Source organism: Hyaloscypha bicolor (genome assembly GCF_002865645.1).
Source record: "Hyaloscypha bicolor E unplaced genomic scaffold K444scaffold_13, whole genome shotgun sequence".
NCBI classification, from domain to species: Eukaryota; Fungi; Ascomycota; class Leotiomycetes; order Helotiales; family Hyaloscyphaceae; genus Hyaloscypha; species Hyaloscypha bicolor.
The window spans coordinates 1,515,522-1,534,287 of NW_020194515.1; the positions used below are offsets into that span (position 1 = coordinate 1,515,522).

At 39.3% G+C, this 18,766-nt stretch overlaps 6 protein-coding genes across 6 annotated transcripts; 3 read left to right on the forward strand and 3 right to left on the reverse strand.

Annotated features, from left to right (window-relative positions):
* Positions 1-101: 101 nt before the first annotated feature.
* K444DRAFT_580129 (S-adenosyl-L-methionine-dependent methyltransferase) lies at positions 102-1,943 on the reverse strand. The gene is made up of 7 exons (XM_024877692.1): positions 1,759-1,943; positions 1,669-1,709; positions 1,534-1,616; positions 1,462-1,484; positions 1,196-1,398; positions 575-1,126; positions 102-529 (listed from the first exon to the last, which is right to left on the reverse strand). Exons 1-7 carry the CDS (start codon positions 1,861-1,863, stop codon positions 493-495), a joined length of 1,044 nt encoding a protein of 347 aa, XP_024743674.1. The 5' UTR covers positions 1,864-1,943; the 3' UTR covers positions 102-492.
* On the reverse strand, positions 1,943-5,291 carry K444DRAFT_659006 (uncharacterized protein; the record flags this gene model as incomplete). The annotated part of the gene is made up of 4 exons (XM_024886319.1): positions 1,943-2,250; positions 2,309-2,456; positions 3,774-5,191; positions 5,247-5,291. 4 exons carry the CDS (start codon positions 5,289-5,291, stop codon positions 2,098-2,100), a joined length of 1,764 nt encoding a protein of 587 aa, XP_024743675.1. The 3' UTR covers positions 1,943-2,097.
* An 867-nt stretch (positions 5,292-6,158) lies between these two features.
* K444DRAFT_516531 (Phosphoribosylformimino-5-aminoimidazole carboxamide ribotide isomerase) lies at positions 6,159-7,036 on the reverse strand (the record flags this gene model as incomplete). Its single annotated transcript, XM_024873691.1, has 3 exons — positions 6,159-6,448; positions 6,500-6,686; positions 6,737-7,036. 3 exons carry the CDS (start codon positions 7,034-7,036, stop codon positions 6,159-6,161), a joined length of 777 nt encoding a protein of 258 aa, XP_024743676.1.
* Positions 7,037-7,278: 242 nt separating this feature from the next.
* On the forward strand, positions 7,279-8,182 carry K444DRAFT_516718 (uncharacterized protein; the record flags this gene model as incomplete). Its single annotated transcript, XM_024873702.1, has 2 exons — positions 7,279-7,599; positions 7,646-8,182. The coding sequence occupies 2 exons, from the start codon at positions 7,279-7,281 to the stop codon at positions 8,180-8,182; spliced, it is 858 nt and encodes a 285-aa protein (XP_024743677.1).
* A 1,208-nt stretch (positions 8,183-9,390) lies between these two features.
* On the forward strand, positions 9,391-10,263 carry K444DRAFT_624255 (uncharacterized protein; the record flags this gene model as incomplete). The annotated part of the gene is made up of 1 exon (XM_024882376.1): positions 9,391-10,263. The coding sequence occupies one exon, from the start codon at positions 9,391-9,393 to the stop codon at positions 10,261-10,263; it is 873 nt and encodes a 290-aa protein (XP_024743678.1).
* Positions 10,264-10,885: 622 nt separating this feature from the next.
* On the forward strand, positions 10,886-12,476 carry K444DRAFT_698902 (uncharacterized protein; the record flags this gene model as incomplete). Its single annotated transcript, XM_024887965.1, has 3 exons — positions 10,886-11,089; positions 11,158-11,346; positions 11,399-12,476. The coding sequence occupies 3 exons, from the start codon at positions 10,886-10,888 to the stop codon at positions 12,365-12,367; spliced, it is 1,362 nt and encodes a 453-aa protein (XP_024743679.1). The 3' UTR covers positions 12,368-12,476.
* Between the last annotated feature and the right edge of the window lie 6,290 nt (positions 12,477-18,766).

Consider the following 18,766-nt stretch of genomic DNA (forward strand, 5'->3'; position numbering starts at 1 on the left):
AGACGAGGTGAAGAGATTTTCGATGAGGTGAGGTCCACCAGGTCGAGGTCAGCTGCTTAGTCACGAAGTGGGGTTTCGCCCCTCTTTCCTAAAACGGACATCTCTCATCAAATATCTTAAATACTCATCTTTACATTACACAAATAATTAATCATTGCCTCTCATTTACAGTCATATTCTCCTTAAATATGTTTTTGCCTTGCCCCAGTGATCATTTACATTCTATAAGTCATGAATTTTAAGATAGCCAGTCGCAACCACCAACCCCGTCGAAGAGCAGACAGCTCGGGAAATCGAGAGGGAACTGTTTCGGTGACTTGTTGGAACATTCAAGCCTATCGCTTCATTATTCTAAGCGTTCTGGGACATTCGCCATTAAATCCGCTTCAATCCTTCTTTTTTATCCTAGCCACACTTTCCCCAAATCACGCTTAAACCTCGATGTTCATTTACGCAACTATACGGGGTGAGCTCATTTTCCTTTTTCAATCCTCACAGCGCCTCCGGTTTCCGGCCATAGACGACCACACTTGCCTGTTAGCCGGTTCCAGTTCAGCATATGAGAATGACTTACATATCTATCCAGCCATGAATATTCCTGTTCATGAGGTCCGCTTTCGCCCTCTCAACAAATGCATCAGCATCATCAACACTCCACCCAAGTCCCGCAATGAAAACCTTTTTCACAGCTGACAAGATCTCCATCATATCTTCCCTGACCCACATCCCCAGCTCCTTCAATTTCTTATCTCTGGGCCATGTATTGAGTGGCCATTTCAATCTTGTCTCAACGACATCCACAAAGCCGACTGCCTCCATGATCACCTTGTAGTTCCTGGGATCAACCCATCTGCGTCCCACTCTTGCTGAGCCTTCGAGAGTTTTGTGACACCAGTCAAGGAGTGTGGTGTTGTCGAGTGTTCCGTCTGCGCTGCGGAATGGCATGCAGCCGTCTTGCATTTCAAAATGGCCACCAGGTGCAAGTGCTTTGAACACACTGGCGAAGACGGTGGAGATATCTTTGAAGCAGTTCATGAGGGTGCGGCCGTGGATGTAGTCGAATGGCTCCGTGAAGAGCCACTCTTCTTCTGCATCGTCGATCTCGAAAACGCAATTTGCGGGGACGCTGGACAGATCAGTTCGAGGAGCTAGTCAGTGGTAGAATAATGAGTAAGAAGAATGGAAGTTTTCCCACTAATTTGGTTGAATGGGGCTGAGATCCGTGCCGGTTACATGTGCCGAAGGGTATTGGAGGGCAAATTCAATAGCCCAAGTGCCAGTACCGCAACCCACATCAAGAACCCTCTGGGGTGGGGTCGAGAAAGGAGTGAAGTGGAGTTTTCCATCTAGAGTCAACTTCCAGATGTGGTTTTGGAGTTCTAATCTGTCTTTTTCCAGCTGGAAATGGAAATATTAGCCCTTGTTCTCACCCCTGAGGCTCAACGTAGTAGATATTCTGACCGCATCATTTGGGATCAAATACTCTATCAGTAGTCAGTATTTCCTCGGCACCACGACCAAGGAACGGCTCACTCCCAGAGTGGAAATTATGATAGGTTCGCCCATGTTCCTCGACGAAGTCGTAGATACTCGCACGAACGGACTGTGTGCTGCTTCTTTGTCCTTCTCAGCTATCTCATCCATATAGTGCGAGTGGAGAATATTCACGGGCGGCTGAACATGTCAATTGCGGAGTCGTTATCGTTGCTCTGCCTGTATGTCAGCGGAACTCTTTTGGTCACTTTTAGCCAGCCTCACGTCCACTTCGGGGCCAGAGTTGGCAACGCTAGCTGTAGGAACCACCCCACTTATGCCATCATCCTCGTCAGGGGCCTCAGACGGGTGTAGGTCTTGACCTTCCATACTTTATTCGAGCTTATTCGGATCACCTCGCAGACATCCCCGTTTTGTGGTGTTGTCAGACCATGTGGAAAGCAAGGTGCGGGAAGATGTCGTCAAAAATGAAACTCATTGTGCTATCTGAGAGTGGGATACATCCCTGTGTCTTTGCAGGGGTGATGCGAGACATTCATCGCTTAGCTTGATCTTCCCCCTATCCAAACCCCGATGCTGTTCACACTCCTCTAACCAAATTACTTAAACTAAATCCAACTTGTACATTGAATATACTTCCGACTCGACATCGCTCAAGTCAAGGTCGGAATCAGCCAATGCAATCCAGCCAAAGTCATCACAACCATCAAAATTATCCTCGGCATCGTTTCGGCCTTGCCTACGAAAAGCTTCAGACTGGACTCAGATTAGTTGCTTCTGCTTTATAGATAGCCAAAATAGATTGAGAACTCACTAAAGGCGTCAATCTGCCTCCACTCTTCAGCCGATCAAATTCCACGATCTCAACAGTTAACCACTCGAGCCGGTCCAATAGATACCAATTCCTAATATCTCGCTCAAACTTTCCAGGGTAGTCTGAAGCTCTCCGACGATCCCATTTCCTAAAGATATCGTTAGAAAGACTGGAGTGTTCTTTCCGAAAAAGTTTAGACCCCTTGCCACTTCTAACCCCCTTGAAAAGGCTCAATCAGTGTGGGCTCCGATAAATTATCGATCGAAATTATTGATTAGTAATCGTTATCGGCTAAGCGATCGATAAACGATCAATATCGATAATTATCGTTAATAAAAGTGGGCCCAGCCATTAAACGAGCCCCATTACGGCTTTCTAGTTCAATTATAAACCGATTAGTATTAAGATTAGTATAAAAGTATACTATTATTACTATACTATTAGACTTTTTAATATTTTATTTAATAGTCTATTATATAACGTAGACTAGCTAGTATTTAATCCAGTTATCGATAATTCCATTGATAAAAGTGGGCCCAGCCAGCCCTTAAGCGAGCCCCATTACCTCGATAATCATCGATAAAAGTGGGCCCAGCCAGCCCTTAAGCGAGCCCCATCGCCTCGATAATGCCATCGATAAAAGTGGGCCCAGCCAGCCAGCGAGCCCCATTACATGAACATCTCGCTTTCTAGTTCAATTATAAACCGATTAGTATTAAGATTAGTATAAAAGTAGACTATTATTACTATACTATTATATTTCTATTTAATAGTCTATTATATAATATAGATAATATAATTATTGCTAATACTATTAATGTAATGGGGCTCGCTTAATGGCTGGGCCCGCTTTTATCAATAATTCCATTGATAAAAGTGGGCCCAGCCAGCCATTAAGCGAGCCCATCGATAATTCCATCGATAAAAGTGGGCCCGCCAGCCATTGAGCGAGCCCATCGATAATTCCATCGATAAAAGTGGGCCCGCCAGCCATTGAGCGAGCCCATTGATAATTCCATTAATAATAGTGGGTCCCAGGGCCTTGGCAATACTACAGGGCCACTACAGGGCCAATACGCTATATTTACAGGCCTTAGACCGCCTTTACAGTACTAAATCTATTAATAATAGTGGGTCCAGGGCCTTGGTAGTACTACAGGGCTACTACAGGGCTAATGCGCTATATTTATAGGCCTTATACCGCCTTTACTAAATCGGAATTCTGCTATAGTAAAGAAAAGGCGGTATGAGGCCTATAAATATAGCGCATTGGCCCTGTAGTGGCCCTGTAGTATTGCCAAGGCCTTAGTTCGATAATTATCGTAATCAATGGTCGATTATCGATTATCGAAAAATTAGTGCGATTATCTAATCGTCGCTTATCGAGCTTATCGGAGCCCACACTGGGCTCAATGTTGCAAAACAATCCCAAGCCCGTCTCAGCAGCTCAGGCAATTGCAGATACCTAGTTGGTGTTCTGTTCGCGTAAACCCGCTCGAAGGCAGGTGCCAATGCATTCTCGTTCTTGAGAACTCCCATGGTGAAAAGAGCAGCATCGGCAGTCCCATTAGCGCTGTGCGCTGCTTGATTGCCTTCCCTGATGGTTATCTGGTTGAGACCTCCTCTCTGTTCGTTCAGATAAGTGTTTTTGGCTTGCTCCAAGAAACGAAGGCGGACAGCAATCCCGACGTCAAGCAGCGGCTTCATACTTTCTTTCTCCAGCTTCGAATTTTTTAGATCCCTTTCGAGTGCCTTAATCTTCTCCATCAACTGATTGTGGTCGTGATGCGGGCCGATGTTCTTGTCTTGAGTTATTCTTGGCTTATTCTCTAGCTTTCTCCGTAGCTTCTCGCATTCACCATCCTTTCCCTCCAATCTCTTAATCTCTGGCAAGAGCTCAGTCTCAATCCTCTCTATTGCCTTGGCAAGTTTTGATCTCAACCTTTCCACTTCCTCGTCTAACTCTCTCTCTCGAACTTGGTGCTCCTCCTTCAAGGTATGTACCGTAAGTCTCAAGCCCCCGTTCTTGTCCTTACGCTGACCCATGATCTCCTGAAGCTTCTCCATATTAAGCTTGACTCTTTCCAGCTCCTCATTTGTGCCTTTGCTCTGGCTGAGTTTCTCGTATCTCCCGTGGAACTCCGTTTCAAGAGCCGCTTTTGTCTCCTTCGTGACTTTTGCATGTTGGACGTAAGTTTCCGCAAGCTTGGCTTCTGCTTCTTTCGTCTCCTTCCGTGCCTTGTTCCGCTCGTGCTGGGTTGCTTTCAGATCCCGCTCCTTCTTTTCAAGTTTCTGCTCTAGAGATTTGCAGCGATCTTGAATAGACTTAATTTTCTTCTTTTCCGCTTTCGTGAGTTTTGGCTCGGGTATGTTCCTCAAAACTTCGTTCAGAGGGAACCCAAGCTGCGGCGCAGTGGATGGTATGGAGAGGGCCGAGTCTGGGTTGAGAGCATCTCCTTGGGTTGAGAGAGTTGAAGTATCGATAGAAGAAGCTAAGGGTGTTCCGCCATAATCAGACGTGGCTCTGTTTTTGTCTGTTGTCGGCAGAGAAGGAAGCATTGCTTTCAGATTTGTTGGAACGGTCGAAGGGGTAATAGCCAAGTCTTTACTTGTCTCTTTCGGTGGTTCGGATTGGATTGACTCTGCATATTGCGAGCTCGAGATTCCTAATTCTGGAAGAGGCTCACCTGCCTCGAGGGGATCGTGAAGCAGCTCTACTTCTGCAAGAGAATGCTGTTTGAGTAAGACATCTCTATCCAATGTAGATTCCATCGTATTTATCGATCCAATAGGAAGCTTGTTGTGTAACTGCTGTGTAAAGCCGAAGGAAATGTATTTCACGTCAGCTTTGTTTACTCGCTTCGCGAGCGAGTCTGGCTTTTTCTTGACGCCATGGCATCAGCCTCGGATCTTATCAGAATTTATAAACATAGCTCACTTCAATCTTCACAATCGTGAGCTTCTCTCTCAGCAAGATACTCATTACGAAGAGTGATCTGCATTAATGATCATGAATTTTATCTCCTGTAGCGTGGAAGCTGTGATGGCACGTGCGTCACGTGGTAGCGCTGTGGTGTGGCGCTACTGCTATATTAGGTAGCTTTGTAGCAGTAGAATTGATTATCTTCTTTCTCCTTCTTCTTGTTATTCAACAGAAGTGAAGTTTAATCGGTTCCAACCCCTCACAAGTTTGAAACTTTAGCAAGAACGACAACTTCCCTGGCCGTTTCCATAGTTTATTAAAGCATTGATTGAGTTCTATAGTCTTAATATTAATATGATCCATTACTTCAGTTTTTTTAAAGTGTTGTGAAATTGTTCTCTCGCGAGCCTGAAATAAATACTACCTGAAGCACTGCGGCGAATCCCTCGAAGTCTGAGACAACTTTAACAATTCACGGTGCCATAAATAGCATCGCCAATCACTTCCCCTCATACCCTGCTAAAAGCAAGCCTCTGAATAACCATGCCCCGCAGCAGTAATTGCTCCCCTCACGACCATGTCATTGAATGCAAGACTTCCCGACTGCACACTCGATTCTGTCGGAGCAACAAATACCAGTTCGCAATGTAGCAGTCTACTTCCTCATTCACGGCAGTGGCGACAGGGGTCGTCAGAGTGTAGGTGAAGGAACCGGTTTTCGTGGGGCTTGAGGGCAATGTTGTTAGTTAGGATATGCCCAAACCGGGTGTGGCAATGCCTGCGAGTATCTGGGTGTAAGCGCGCAAATATAGTGCCCGGTAACACTCCTAAACTCCCTCCACGAAAAGCACCTGCATGGTACGTATGAATGAGGAAAGAAGACCAGGACAAGAGGAAAGTAGAACTGTTTTATTCGAAGAATGAGGATCATATTGATTGTTGTCGATTCCATATAACACATTCCGCAAATTTCACACCGGATCCACCAAAGACATCCAACGCACTGCCAATTGTGAGATCGACACGGCCATTGCTAAGGTTCTTGACATGGTCTAGATCCTGGAGATTTCTTCCACCACCAGCGTATGTAACTGGTATGCTGCACCACTGCGCCAATTTCTTCACCAGCTTCTCATCAATACCTTTCTGCAGACCCTCGTTATCTGCTGCGTGAATCAGGAATTCGGAGCAGTATGGTTCGAGGGATTTGATGGATCCTTGTAAAATGTGTTAGCATAAGCTATACCATCAGAAGAAGGAATGCAAACCTTCGTTGACTTCCATATCCGTAATCGTCTGCCATTTATTCATAGCCACAAACCAAGTATCATCCCTCCTCCGGCAACTAAGATCAATGACAAGCTTCTCCTTGTCTCCATCGAGGGCTGCGAGTACAGAGTCGAGACACTCTTGCGAGAACTTGCCGGAAGGGAAGAGAAAAGAAGTTATGATAACCTACTACTTCAATTAGCATCAATCCAGCAGGATCCAATCTCCCGACTTACCCTTTCGGCACCCCATTCAATCCACTGCTTCGCATTCTGGTCTGTGATTCCTCCGCCCACCTGCAGACCTCCTGGCCATGCTGCCAATGCTTCGCGGGCAGCCTCTTCGTTCCCAGGCCCTAGCATTATAACATGCGCCCCCTCCAGTCCATTGTCCTTATAGAGCTTCGCGAACTCGCCAGCTGGAAGAGTCGAGACATAGTTCGTTTTCAAGTCAGCAGAAGCTGTGGTCAATGTGCCCCCAACAATCTGCTTCACCTGGCCAGAGTGCAGGTCTATGCATGGTCGGAATTTGGTCATACTGTGAAGATTGAGGTAGAGTTTTTGGAGGTGGTTGGATGTTGAAGTGGTTTCTACAAGGCGGTGAGCAACATTCTGCCGTTTTGTTGCATATCTGCACCTTCTAAAGGTGATTGACGTCTTTTTAAGTTTTTCGTCTTTTAAAGTTTTTGCACACCGCCTTCAGATTCTGCCGTGTCTCTCTCTTTTCACCGCACTGGTAGAGCAACATCAGAAACTTGTCCTTCCAACACCACCCAAATATGGCCTCGATGTTAGGGAAGCGAAAAAGGCGGACGATTGAAATCTCGAAGGGGGATAGAGACGAGAGTGGGGAGTCAGATGCCTCCGGACTGGATGTACAGGAAATATTTCGGCGACATTTCGAAGCGCAATTCAAGCCTCTCCCAGCAGCCCAGAAATCTTTGAAACCAGTCGCTGAAGAATCAGCAGACGAATCGGAGGAAGACTCAGACTGGGAAGGAATCTCGGACGACGAAGAGAACGCTGTGCAGGTGGTGGAGCACACAGAGGCACAGGCACGAGCCGCAGCAATGTCAAAGGAGGAGCTGAAATCGTTCATGGTATTTCTATTCTCCGCTGATCTAAAAATTTCTAACCAAAGTTTAGAGCTCGAAACTCCCCAAATCCGCTCCATTAGTCTCCGTTCTACGCGACAAAGCAGGAGCATCAATCGAAGACGACCCCTCCGAAGCTGCAAATCTCAAGAAAGATCTAGCACTCCAACGACTCCTTGCCGAATCACATCTCCTCGATTCGGCGAGAAGCCCTACATTAAGCGGCAATAATCGTCACAAAGCTACAGATTTACGGTTACAAGCGTTGGGGTCAAAGACATCGATTCTAAAGCAGGAGAAAATGCCAATGTCACACCGGAAAGGTATCATCACGAAAAATAGCGAGAAGGAGGATAGGAGACGGAGAGAGGCAAGAGAGAATGGAATTATTCTGGAGAAGGCCAAGATGAAGAAGACTAGTGAGGGAATGAGAGATCGAGGCGTTGGAGCTCCGGGTGTTGGAAAGTTTTCTGGAGGGACGTTGAAGTTGAGCAAGAAGGATATTTCAGATATTGAGGGGCCACAGAGGGGTACTGCTGGAAGGGGTGGGAGGGGTGGCGGTAGGGGGAGAGGGAAGCGTGGGAGATGAGTCGACTAGCATCAATGAACCCTCTCAATCTCGCACCTCGTCCCAATACGACCGGGAGAATCATGACATACATTCGCCGATGGAAGAGATGCGTGATGTCTGGACTGTGGCCGTTCGTGGGAAGGAAGGAAACGAGCCTCTGGACTGGACGAGGCGTCGAAATTCAATCCTCTCATGCCTCACCCTGCCACCAAGCCACGCTTTTTTCTTCCATTTCATCAGATTCTGCTGTGACCCTATCTCGTCACCGAGGCCACTTTTCCGATGGCATTGCTGTCCTAGCGTGTGTCGACCGGACTGAGTTCTATTTATCCCCACGTGTCCTCCGACATAAGTCCTCTCCCTTTTCCCGTTCCTCACTCACCCCCCACAGAAATCGTCTTTTCACGCCTCTACCATCTCTCGGGATGTCTGACACTTCAATTGCCAACTATGTCTTCAAAATCGACCTCAGGCCAGGTCTCATCAACAAACCTCGCATCAGCCGTACTCTCTCGGTGCCTGCCCCTCCACATTCAACGACCTCCACCACCACGCTGTTCAAGCAGCATTTGAATGGACCAAATCCCACGCCTACGAATTCTCAATTTTGAGTTCCACGAGATCATTGCACAACAATAAACTTGAAAGCGCACAAACGTCTCAATCTGACAAACCCATCCTTACTCACCCCCACTAGGAATACCCCGCCAACCTTGAGCATCCCCAGGAGGGCCTCTGGAGGTTGACTTCGGGGCAACCTTGTCGTCGGCATGTGATACTCAGCGAAGAGTTGAACGACCGCCATTGTCTAAGGCACTCTGGAATATTGCCGGCAACCGTCGTCGATGCCCCAACAGAGAGTGATGCGGAGCAAGGTTCAAGGCGCCATAAAGGAGCGTTTCGACGAAAGCAAGTCTCAAGTCCAGCTTGGGAATCTGAGTGGAGAGTTGTGTACCAACACAAGCACGACCAAGGGCAAGACATTTGCGTTCTTCGATCCACATCCATACGTCGAAGTTTTTCTGACCCTGGATACGGAAATAATCTCCCTCTGTCCCAGGATGGTGGAGGCGGGCAAGCAAGTTTTTCAGGAAGGCACTGAGTCTGTTGAGGATCCGCGAGTCTGGACGAAGAAGGAAGAAGCGAAAAAAGGGTTTCGACTGCTTGGCATTGAGTCAAAGGCTCTCGAATAATGCCCCGCGCTTTGAAGAACAGCGTTAATAATAATGACAGCAGTCGCAGACATTGCCGAGAATGCAGCCAGCGATCTGCTCGAGAAACTTGCTGAGAGCATGACTAAAATCAGAATACTGGAAGCTGCATACTTACCACTCAAGGCCGACTATCGAGCGTTGAATGAAGATAAAGTGTCTCTTATCAAGGAGCTGGACGAAGCTACAGAACTCTGTGCATCAAAAGACAAACTTCCTGCTCTCCAGAAACCATTGACCAAGATCGGTGTTATTCGAAAGAGATTCTTGCAGAGGGCCGCGCAGAATGCTTGCACATGGGCTTCGGAATTCTCAGACGGCGATTACCCAGCAGGCGTTCCGGTCTTAGATGCGGGAAATCGAGCAGCACATGACGGCAACATTGAAGCAGATATGGCGTTATTCAAGGGTGGATATCTCACTCCCAAACAAGATGCAAACAGATTCGAGACTGTTTATCACCATCGCCATGACCTGAAAAGGTTTCCTTTCGGATATCGTACAACAATCGAGAAATGGAACATTATAGCGACCTTAAGGGCAAGCTCCAATCTTCGTTTGATATGCAACCCGCAAGATAAGTTCGGGGTCATAGAACTGTTGAGCCGGATCAGGGACCTGTGGCGCGAAATCCAAAAGGTTGGCCGCCTGGATCTGGATTTGACGCGCTATACAAGCGCTGCCGGCGAGATGAGTGAACGAAATCCGACAAAATTTGAGGAAAATCCTGACGTGGCAGAGAAAGTGGACGAGCTGAAGGCTTTGGTGGAAATGGTGGTCAAGAAGGTCTGGCGGGAAGCAAGTGTGCAGGTCTACGATTCAAAAGAGAATGATTATTGCTTAATGCATCGCGGAGATATATCGGATAAGATAGCTGGCTTTGCGTAGTCGAGAGGATGCAAAGATCGGATAATAGAATGTTGTGGAGCTCAGAGAATCCGAAAGGAGTGTGGAAGATGGTGCTTCAAAGGAGTTGCAGAAAATCAGACTTGGGGTTTCAAAGAGCATAAAAGAAGCAATCAAGGTCTCTTGTAAGCCTCTTGCTTTAGAATATCTGTCGCAGTGCAAAATACGCTCTCTGAGGAGCATAAGTTGGGATATAGGGGTGAAACATCTAAGCCCCTGAACACGTGATATAGGCAAGCAGAGAGCACGCGAGGGGCCCACGTGCCATGCAACAATATTGTTTTGATGTGACGCAGTGGAAGTCTTCCTCTTCTCTATTTGATAATTAGTTGCTGAGTGCAAGATGGCATATAATTAGAAGGGCCTGGTGCGCAGTTTCGCCTGAAAAGGTGAAAAGTGTCCCTTACTAGGTCGGGGTAAAATTCAATAGAACGCATTAAATCTTTTCACTGGAAACTTGGAAAATACACGGCATAAAATTTCCCAACCTCTATTTAATGCACAACGACTTCTTCCATCGGGATCGGAAACCTCCTAACATCTCAAAGCAGTTCGTCCCGACGAAACGTTTCCTTGCACCCGAATTTCATGATAGATTAGCACTATGGCTAATGCAGCAGATCAACTAAGTGCTCTTCTCATGGAGCAGCACGAACTAGTTTCTCAACTGGAACCTTTCCAAAGTGAGCTCTTTGTCTTGCTCGCAAAGCTGAAGGACCTGGGACTTGAAAAGAGCCATGGCGAGATCACCTCGTATCTTGACTTCGCAGAGAAGCAACATGGTGAAGCTATTTTGGCCGAACAGAAGGTTTGTTTCAATGTCAACCTTGGTATCGGGTCTAATTGTCAAACTTCCAAGCGCGCGATCATCGAAAGGAACTTGAATTGGAGTTCTTGGGAAGCGAAGTTGAATCAGAGAGTGGAGCTGACTCAGATGGCGAGGCCCGCCCAGTTAAGGCGAAAGATAAATGGAACTCCAAGATCATCGCACAAGTCGAGAAGATGAGTGCTACTAAATTCCTGGGGTTCTGCGAAGAGCAGAGATCCATTGCCGGCAATATCTGGGTAAGTGTCGATATCACCATATACGTGCTTATTGGTAGCTAATCTGTCTCAGGGCTGCTCTGCCAACCTGCAAAGAAGCCTCAACCGTATTATCGACGGAGAAGGCGCTGAAGAGACAGAAAGTGACGACAACACCCCTGTTTATGCCGACCCCAAACAATCTGCAGCCTCTTCTTCGAATGGTAGCTCATCTGGTACAAACGAACTTCAAAAAGAGATTGGCGTTGCTTATTCAGAGATTGAGGAACTCAAGTCGAAGATCTTAGATTTGGAGTCACAAAACCAAGTGTGCAAGGCATCTAGCGAGATTATTCGGTCCGAAGAATCTAGAATCCTCAACCTGCAAATTGAAGGCTTGAGAGCTGATACCGAAAAGGCTAGGGCGGGCAGAGAAGAAGCCGAGTCAAAGCTGGAGGCAAAGACAACCGAGCTTGCAACCGCCAACCTGAAGATCAGTACCCTCCAGAAGGAATTGAAGATGAAGCAGCCTCTGTTTGATATTGGCGTCAAAGTCCGCTGCGGCTTTCTTCAATCCATCAAGCGAGTCTGGTCCAGCGGCGAGTATGTGACCACTAATTCACCTATCGATCTCAATGCCATCTGGTCGAAGAACGAAGCTGTTCACCGAGGCAACTACGAAGCAGACAAAGCTTTGTTCGATCTCAAGATCTTGAAGAAAACCACCGAACAAGCCGATTTCTATTATGCATACCAGACTAGAGGGATCTACGACCTCTCGGTTTGTCCGAAGGCCCTCGCACTTGTCAATTATCGAGGCACTTTGATAGCTTGTGGTTTCCTCACCAAGTACTCCCACGACAGTACCGAAACCGACAAAGTCACCGAAAGCAAATTTAAACACAGCATGAATTTATGGCTTCCTATCTTCTCTTCTGGGAACATCGACAGAGAGAAGCAGGAGGCGTTCGAGAGAAATACTGCGATCAGCACCAGTTCCGAGGCCTTGAAGCGCATCACCGATGACACAGTCAAGAAGGAACGAACTCGCATGTTCGGATAGAGGATCATGCTTGGTCTCTTACCTAATCTTTTGGTCTCCATTGCACGTCTTCTGATGTGCGTCTTGGCTATCTGATACTTGTGGTGGAGGAGATTTTGGGAAGGGTTTGGAAATTGGTTTGGGGCTGCGTGGCATGACAATGGAGCAATGCTCACTTAGATCACATTACACAGACTTGCCGCAAGGCTCAGACCCACTGGGGGGGGGGGAGTTTGGACTTTGACTGGCTGTAGTCGTCGAGATTCGGCAACTGAACAATGAGATAGGAACCCCAGATAAACATCTCGATCACGCTAGCAGGGAGGGTGTTGACCCGCCCTGGCAGCAGCCTTGTGACAGTTATTTTCCTAGTCGAAAAAGGGGGGGAAAGAGAGCAATGGGCTACCACAGTTGGAATCGAAATCGTTGTGGAGGTTGAACACTTTACCGCCGCGACGAGCCACAGTTAATGTGGCGTTGTTGCTGAGTCAACGTTGTCCTCAATGAGGGGAAAAACTAAAACGACCCCGCCCCGGGTGTCGATTAGGGGTGTCGATTGGGAGCAGACCAGCCACTAACCCAAAGTAGAGGCGCTCAAACAAAAACACCAAAACCCTAGCTTTTTCTTTAATTCAATTTAATTTTATAAGGAATTAATACAATCTAATAACTGTTTCATTCGCTTATAGTATTAGTTAAAGGCTATTTAAATATCAACTTTTTATAAAATTTGGATTAGTAAAAGTTCTTTAAATTAAAGAAGTTTAAAAACTACTTATTTTAAAGCTTAAAGGCAAGCTTAAGAAAGCTTAGAAATTTAGTAAATAAGTCCCTAAAACCAGATACAAGAGCCCTATAAGCCTATGGCATTATAGGGTTCAGAAACTAGAACTTAATAAATTAGTATATAAACCCTCTTATATTAAAATACTATTTTAAGGATCTTTATTATAAGTTAGGATATATATAATTATAATATAAGAGTTATAATATACTAGCTTATACTTATATAAAAAAAACCCAATTTAAGATTTTTAGAGAACTTAATTATAATAACTAGTATAAGGATATAATCTACTAAGAACAGGATATCGGAAACAGGTATAAAATAAAGCTAAGCCGAAATTACTTAAATAAAATAATACTAAAGATTAAGGTATTCTTCTTATTTTATTCTATAGCTTAGTATTTTCTAATATATAAGATTCTTTAAATTTTAAGCCTTTAATTATTATATTAATCCCGCTATTATATAATACTAAGCTTACTTAACTCGGCCTATAAAGGTAATATAATACTACTAGTAAAGAATTTGTATTTATTTTTGGAAAGTAAAAATAGAATACTGCTTTTAATATTTAATAACCTCCTTAAACTATAAAGAACTAGAGAGCTTAACTAGAAATATAATATTCTTTATAACTTAGTTAATCTCGAAGCCTGACTCTTAACTAAAATAAATAATATTTCTCTCTTAGTAATTAGTTCTTTACTAATATAAAAGAAGAAAGATATTATTCTTTATAATCCGGTTAATCTTAAAGCCTAACTCTTAACTAGAGTAAATAATATTTCCTTAATACTAATAAGAATAAAAGAACCGGCTTTCTTTTTCTAATATAGAAAAAATTAATAGTAATTTACTAATTTAAAATAAGAAAAGATAATAGTCGGTTTTAGTCTACTAATTTAAAACTAGATAAGATAATAATTAGTTATAGTTTACTAATATTAAATAAGAAGAACTTACTTAGTACTTATTTCTATAGCTAATACTCTTTCTAAAGCTATTATAAATAGCCTGGAACCAAGTATTATTATTATAGGTATATTAGATAAGAGGTCCTAGTATAATAAAATAAAAAAGCCAAACTTTAATATTATAAACTTATATTACTAGAAAAGCTATTATAATACTATTTCGGAAGAAAATATTAAGAAATAGCTAGTTAATTTAGAACTTAAAATTAGTATAAATATTTCGAAAATAGATAAGGCCTAGTAAAGATTACTTATATGAGATAACCTTATTAATAAATATTATCTTATAACTAATAAATAAGTAAAATACTACTAGAAATTCTATTTATATATTAACTAACTTACTAAGAAAGTTAATAAACTAGAGGTAATTACTAGTTAATTTTATATAAGAAAAAGATTAATATAAGAAGAAATAATAAAATAAATATTTAAATAAATAAATATTTAGAAATATTATAGATTTCTATTAGGAGAACTATTTAGTAACTAATATTAAGGCTTCTTTCTACTTTTAATTTATAATAATTAATTATAGCTTATTAGAATTAAGAATTCCGCTCTATTTATAAATAAGAATAATTACTAGATTAATAATTAGATATTTAATATAAGAAATAAACTAATATAGAACTCTTCTAAATTTAATAATAAACTACTAAAAATTACTTATATAATATAATTAGTTATTAGAAATATTTATAACTTTATTTATAATTAACTAAAACCTAAATTAGTTAGATAAATTTCAATTACTAAATAGATCTTTAAGATTCTTTAATAAGTTTATAATAAAAATAAAAAAATAAAATACTAGGAAATAAAAAAAATATACTAATACCTAAAATAAAAAAACAAGCTATTTCTAGTTATTGGTTTACTAGTAATATATAATACTATTATATAGGTATAGAAGTACTATTTATATAAGATTAGTAAAGTTATTATTATTTAGAAGTAAGAATTATAGTATTATAGTATTAATATATAATCCCTAAATTTGCTAAGCCTAAAGGAGTCTAGTTTACTAGTTAAGTTACTAATAGGATACGAGGTTATATAACTATATCCTATTATCTATATTCTATTACTCATATCCTATTATTTATGTCTTATATCCCGTATCTTGTAACTATACATATAACTCCCAAAGAAATAATTATACTAATACTAGAAACTCTCTAAAAATGCAAAAAAATAGTATCTCTCTTTAATTACATACAAATTTCCTAATCCGGTCTAGTATCAGATTTCCCAAATACTCTATATATTTATATTACTTCCGAGGTTTTAGTTATATACCAAAGGCTATAGCCTTTTATATATAATTTCCCCTCCTATAATATCCTCCTATCTTATATATCTATTTCCCGTCCTATTTATACTCGACTTATTTCTCTATATCTAATTATATAGTATTTATATTAATTAGGTATTTAAGGGCATTTATTAGCTTTAATTTCGTTATGAAATCGGCAGGATTTAATTTTCCCTTAATTTATTTAATTTCTGTAATCTCTTATTATTTATATACCTAGTAAAAGTATATTATATTAATTATTAGATGCTTTTCTCGAGTAGTTCCTAATTTAATGAGGCATTTATATAACGACTTTGAATTCGTATAAACTACTAGTAATAATTCTATTTCTAGTATTCTATTAATTATAGATTTGACTAAAGTACTTATATTAAAGCCATAAGCCATACTATAAAGTTCCAAAGCTAGAATATTTCTAGTAACTCTCTTGCATTTAGTAGAGAACTAGTAAATAATATTAGTATATCTAGTTCCGTTTACTAGAACTAGAATATATCTAGTTTAAAAGAAGAGATCTCTATTATTTATAAATAAAGTATTTATAAAAACAATTAAATATAAGAACTTCTTTACTAGCTTTACGAATCTTAGTTCTCTAGTAGTATTCTTAATTTGCTATTAAATACGTTTATTAAGTGCCTTTATATTAGTTTCCGAGGATTTAATAGCCTAAGCCATAATTAATAGGTTATATAAAGCTTCTGGTTAATAGACTAATATAATATATACTTATCTAGTATATTAGGTAATATATTAGTTCTTAATAGAGAGATCTTAACGAATAGTATTTCTACTATTTATAGTAATAGTATTTTTTATAGAAATAGTTCGGAGGTTTTTATACTAGTATTCTTATATAAGAGTAATTCTAGTAGTATTTATATAAATAATACCTCTATTAAACTTGAGATTATAATTAATAATAAGGCATTTATATTCCTTAGCTAAGAACTTAGCCTTATAGAGCTTTAGTTACTTTACCTTTATAAAATTATTAGTTCTAATAAATAGAGTATTATTAGTTTAAAGGCTAATAATTCCGAAAAGTTACTTATTATAAAGGAAGCAAGAGTTATAAGTTAACTATTTTATAAAAAGCTCGTTAATATAATAGAAATAGTAAGTCTTAAACTAGTAATTCCCAGCTTCCGGTATACTATATAGTAGTTTTATAATCTTTAGAACCGAATTATTATTTAGATTTAGCTTTCTAGTAAGCTTATAAGATAAGTTAATATAAAAATTATAGTTAAGTAAGGTTATTAATTAGATATAAGCTTGCGAGATATTATATAAATATAGCTCTATAATATCTATTATTATAGTAATAATACTAAGAATAATTCTCTAGCTAATATATTAAATAGTAGGTAATTATATTAATACTATATATTTCTTATTATTATTATAAGCCTAAATAACTAGTCTCGACTTTTTAAGCTCTCTTTCTATATCCTTATTCTTAATCTTATTAATAAACCAGGAATTAAAGATATATATCTTCTTTAGTATCTAAGATCTAAAAGTAACTTTAAATATACTTTTTTCTAAAAGGCTAGTAATTTTAACTTAATAGGAGTTCTTATATAGGTTATTATTTTATAGAAATACCGTAATATCCGGATTCTTATAAGAGTATTCTCTATTATACTTTAATAAAATAGCAGGAATAATAGGAGAAATCATACCTATATTACTTTTAGCCTTATTATAGAATTCGAGAATAGGTTCAGGTTTAGGGCTATTAGTAATAACTTTAATATTCCCTATATAAAAGGGCTTTATAGAAATTAAGTAAAAAGTAGTATTACTATATAGTAAAGCTAGTATATAGTCTTTCCTATTAATGGCTACTAGCTTATATGGCCTATCCTAATTACTAGATTAACTAGTATTTCCTTTATACTATATAAGAATATCCGAATTTAAGGGAAGTTTATAAATATTAGTAATACTAGAATTATTTCGGGTATTTAGGATATTTATAATCTAGTATCTAGCTTAAAGCTTCTAAATTTCTATTATTGCCTTTTTAAATACTACTAATTACTATAATATAGTTAGTAATAGGGTATTATATTTAGTTATTCGGGATAAAGTACTATAAACTAAGAGAGTTAGAATAATATTATTAGATCTAGTAGAATTATTAATGGCCTTAAAAGCTATTTAGAATATAGTATTCTTATTAATTCTATTAATTTTGGCTATAATAATAAGATAAGTATATTAAATTAGGCTATAGTAATATTCTATAATTCCGATAAAGCTATAAGCTTCTATAGGAATAATTTTAACCTTAGTTCCTATAGTATTTGCAAGCTAAGTAAATTTTTTATTAGTAAACTGCTTTCTGGTATCTACTATAATCTAATTAGGAGAACCTAAATAGGTATTAATCTAATATTATTTTAGGGTATCCTAAATATATAATATACTAATATTTTAAAGCTATTAGCCGGCTTAATATCTAGTACCTTTATTAATAATATAAAGTATAGGCTTACCGGAAATATAGAAAATATTAATAATAATAGAATAATTAAAGCTAATATTATTTCTTAGATTAAACTTAAATTATTCCGGTAATTATCCGAATTTCTGGTATTATTTATAGTATTTTATAAGATACTTAAGGGCTTTTATATTAATATTATAGCCTGCTTATTCTAGTATATTTCGAAGCTTACTAATAAATAAATAACTAAAATAGTAATATAGATATTATAATTTAACCTTTATAAGAAAGCAGGAGTTATAGATAAAGAATTCGGAAATAAAGCTTTATAGAATAGTATTCTAAAGCAGGAAAAAGTATTTAAAATATTATATTATAGGTATAAAGTATCTATTAAAAGTAATAAGATAATTAGTAAAATTATTAAAATAGACCTCTAGCTTATTTATATTAGCCAAGCTAAATAGAAATAGAGTCTTTATAGGTATAATATAGAATTATACTTGCCTAATTAGTATTCTTACTATTATAGATCTAATAAAGAATATAGATCTAATACTAAACTAGATATTAACTTAATCTTTAGTGATTTTATTAAGTTAGATACTATTATTAGTCTGCTATAAAGCTTGGAATTAGTTAGAATTAGTAATTGAGAATCTAGAGGTTCCGGTATTAATTATAATTTTATAAAAATAGTAAGTATTATATCTTAATATATTATTAATTATAAATGTTTGGGTATTTTCTATTTATTTAATAGGCTTTAAGATATGGTTTTTACCTATTATCTAGTATATAAAGAAAAGAGATATAAGGTTATTTATAAGAGTATTAGTTATAGGAATAATAGGAATAGGAGCTATAGAAGCGGCTAGAA

Excerpts from the sequence above, each read along its gene's own strand:
- K444DRAFT_580129 (XM_024877692.1), bottom strand. The coding sequence starts at position 1,863 with ATGGAAGGTCAAGACCTACACCCGTCTGAGGCCCCTGACGAGGATGAT. Across the intron at positions 1,710-1,758 it reads ACTCTGGCCCCGAAGTGGAC|AGCAACGATAACGACTCCGC; the intron begins GTGAGGCTGGCT and ends ACATACAGGCAG. Across the intron at positions 530-574 it reads ATTCATGGCTGGATAGATAT|TGTGGTCGTCTATGGCCGGA; the intron begins GTAAGTCATTCT and ends CTAACAGGCAAG.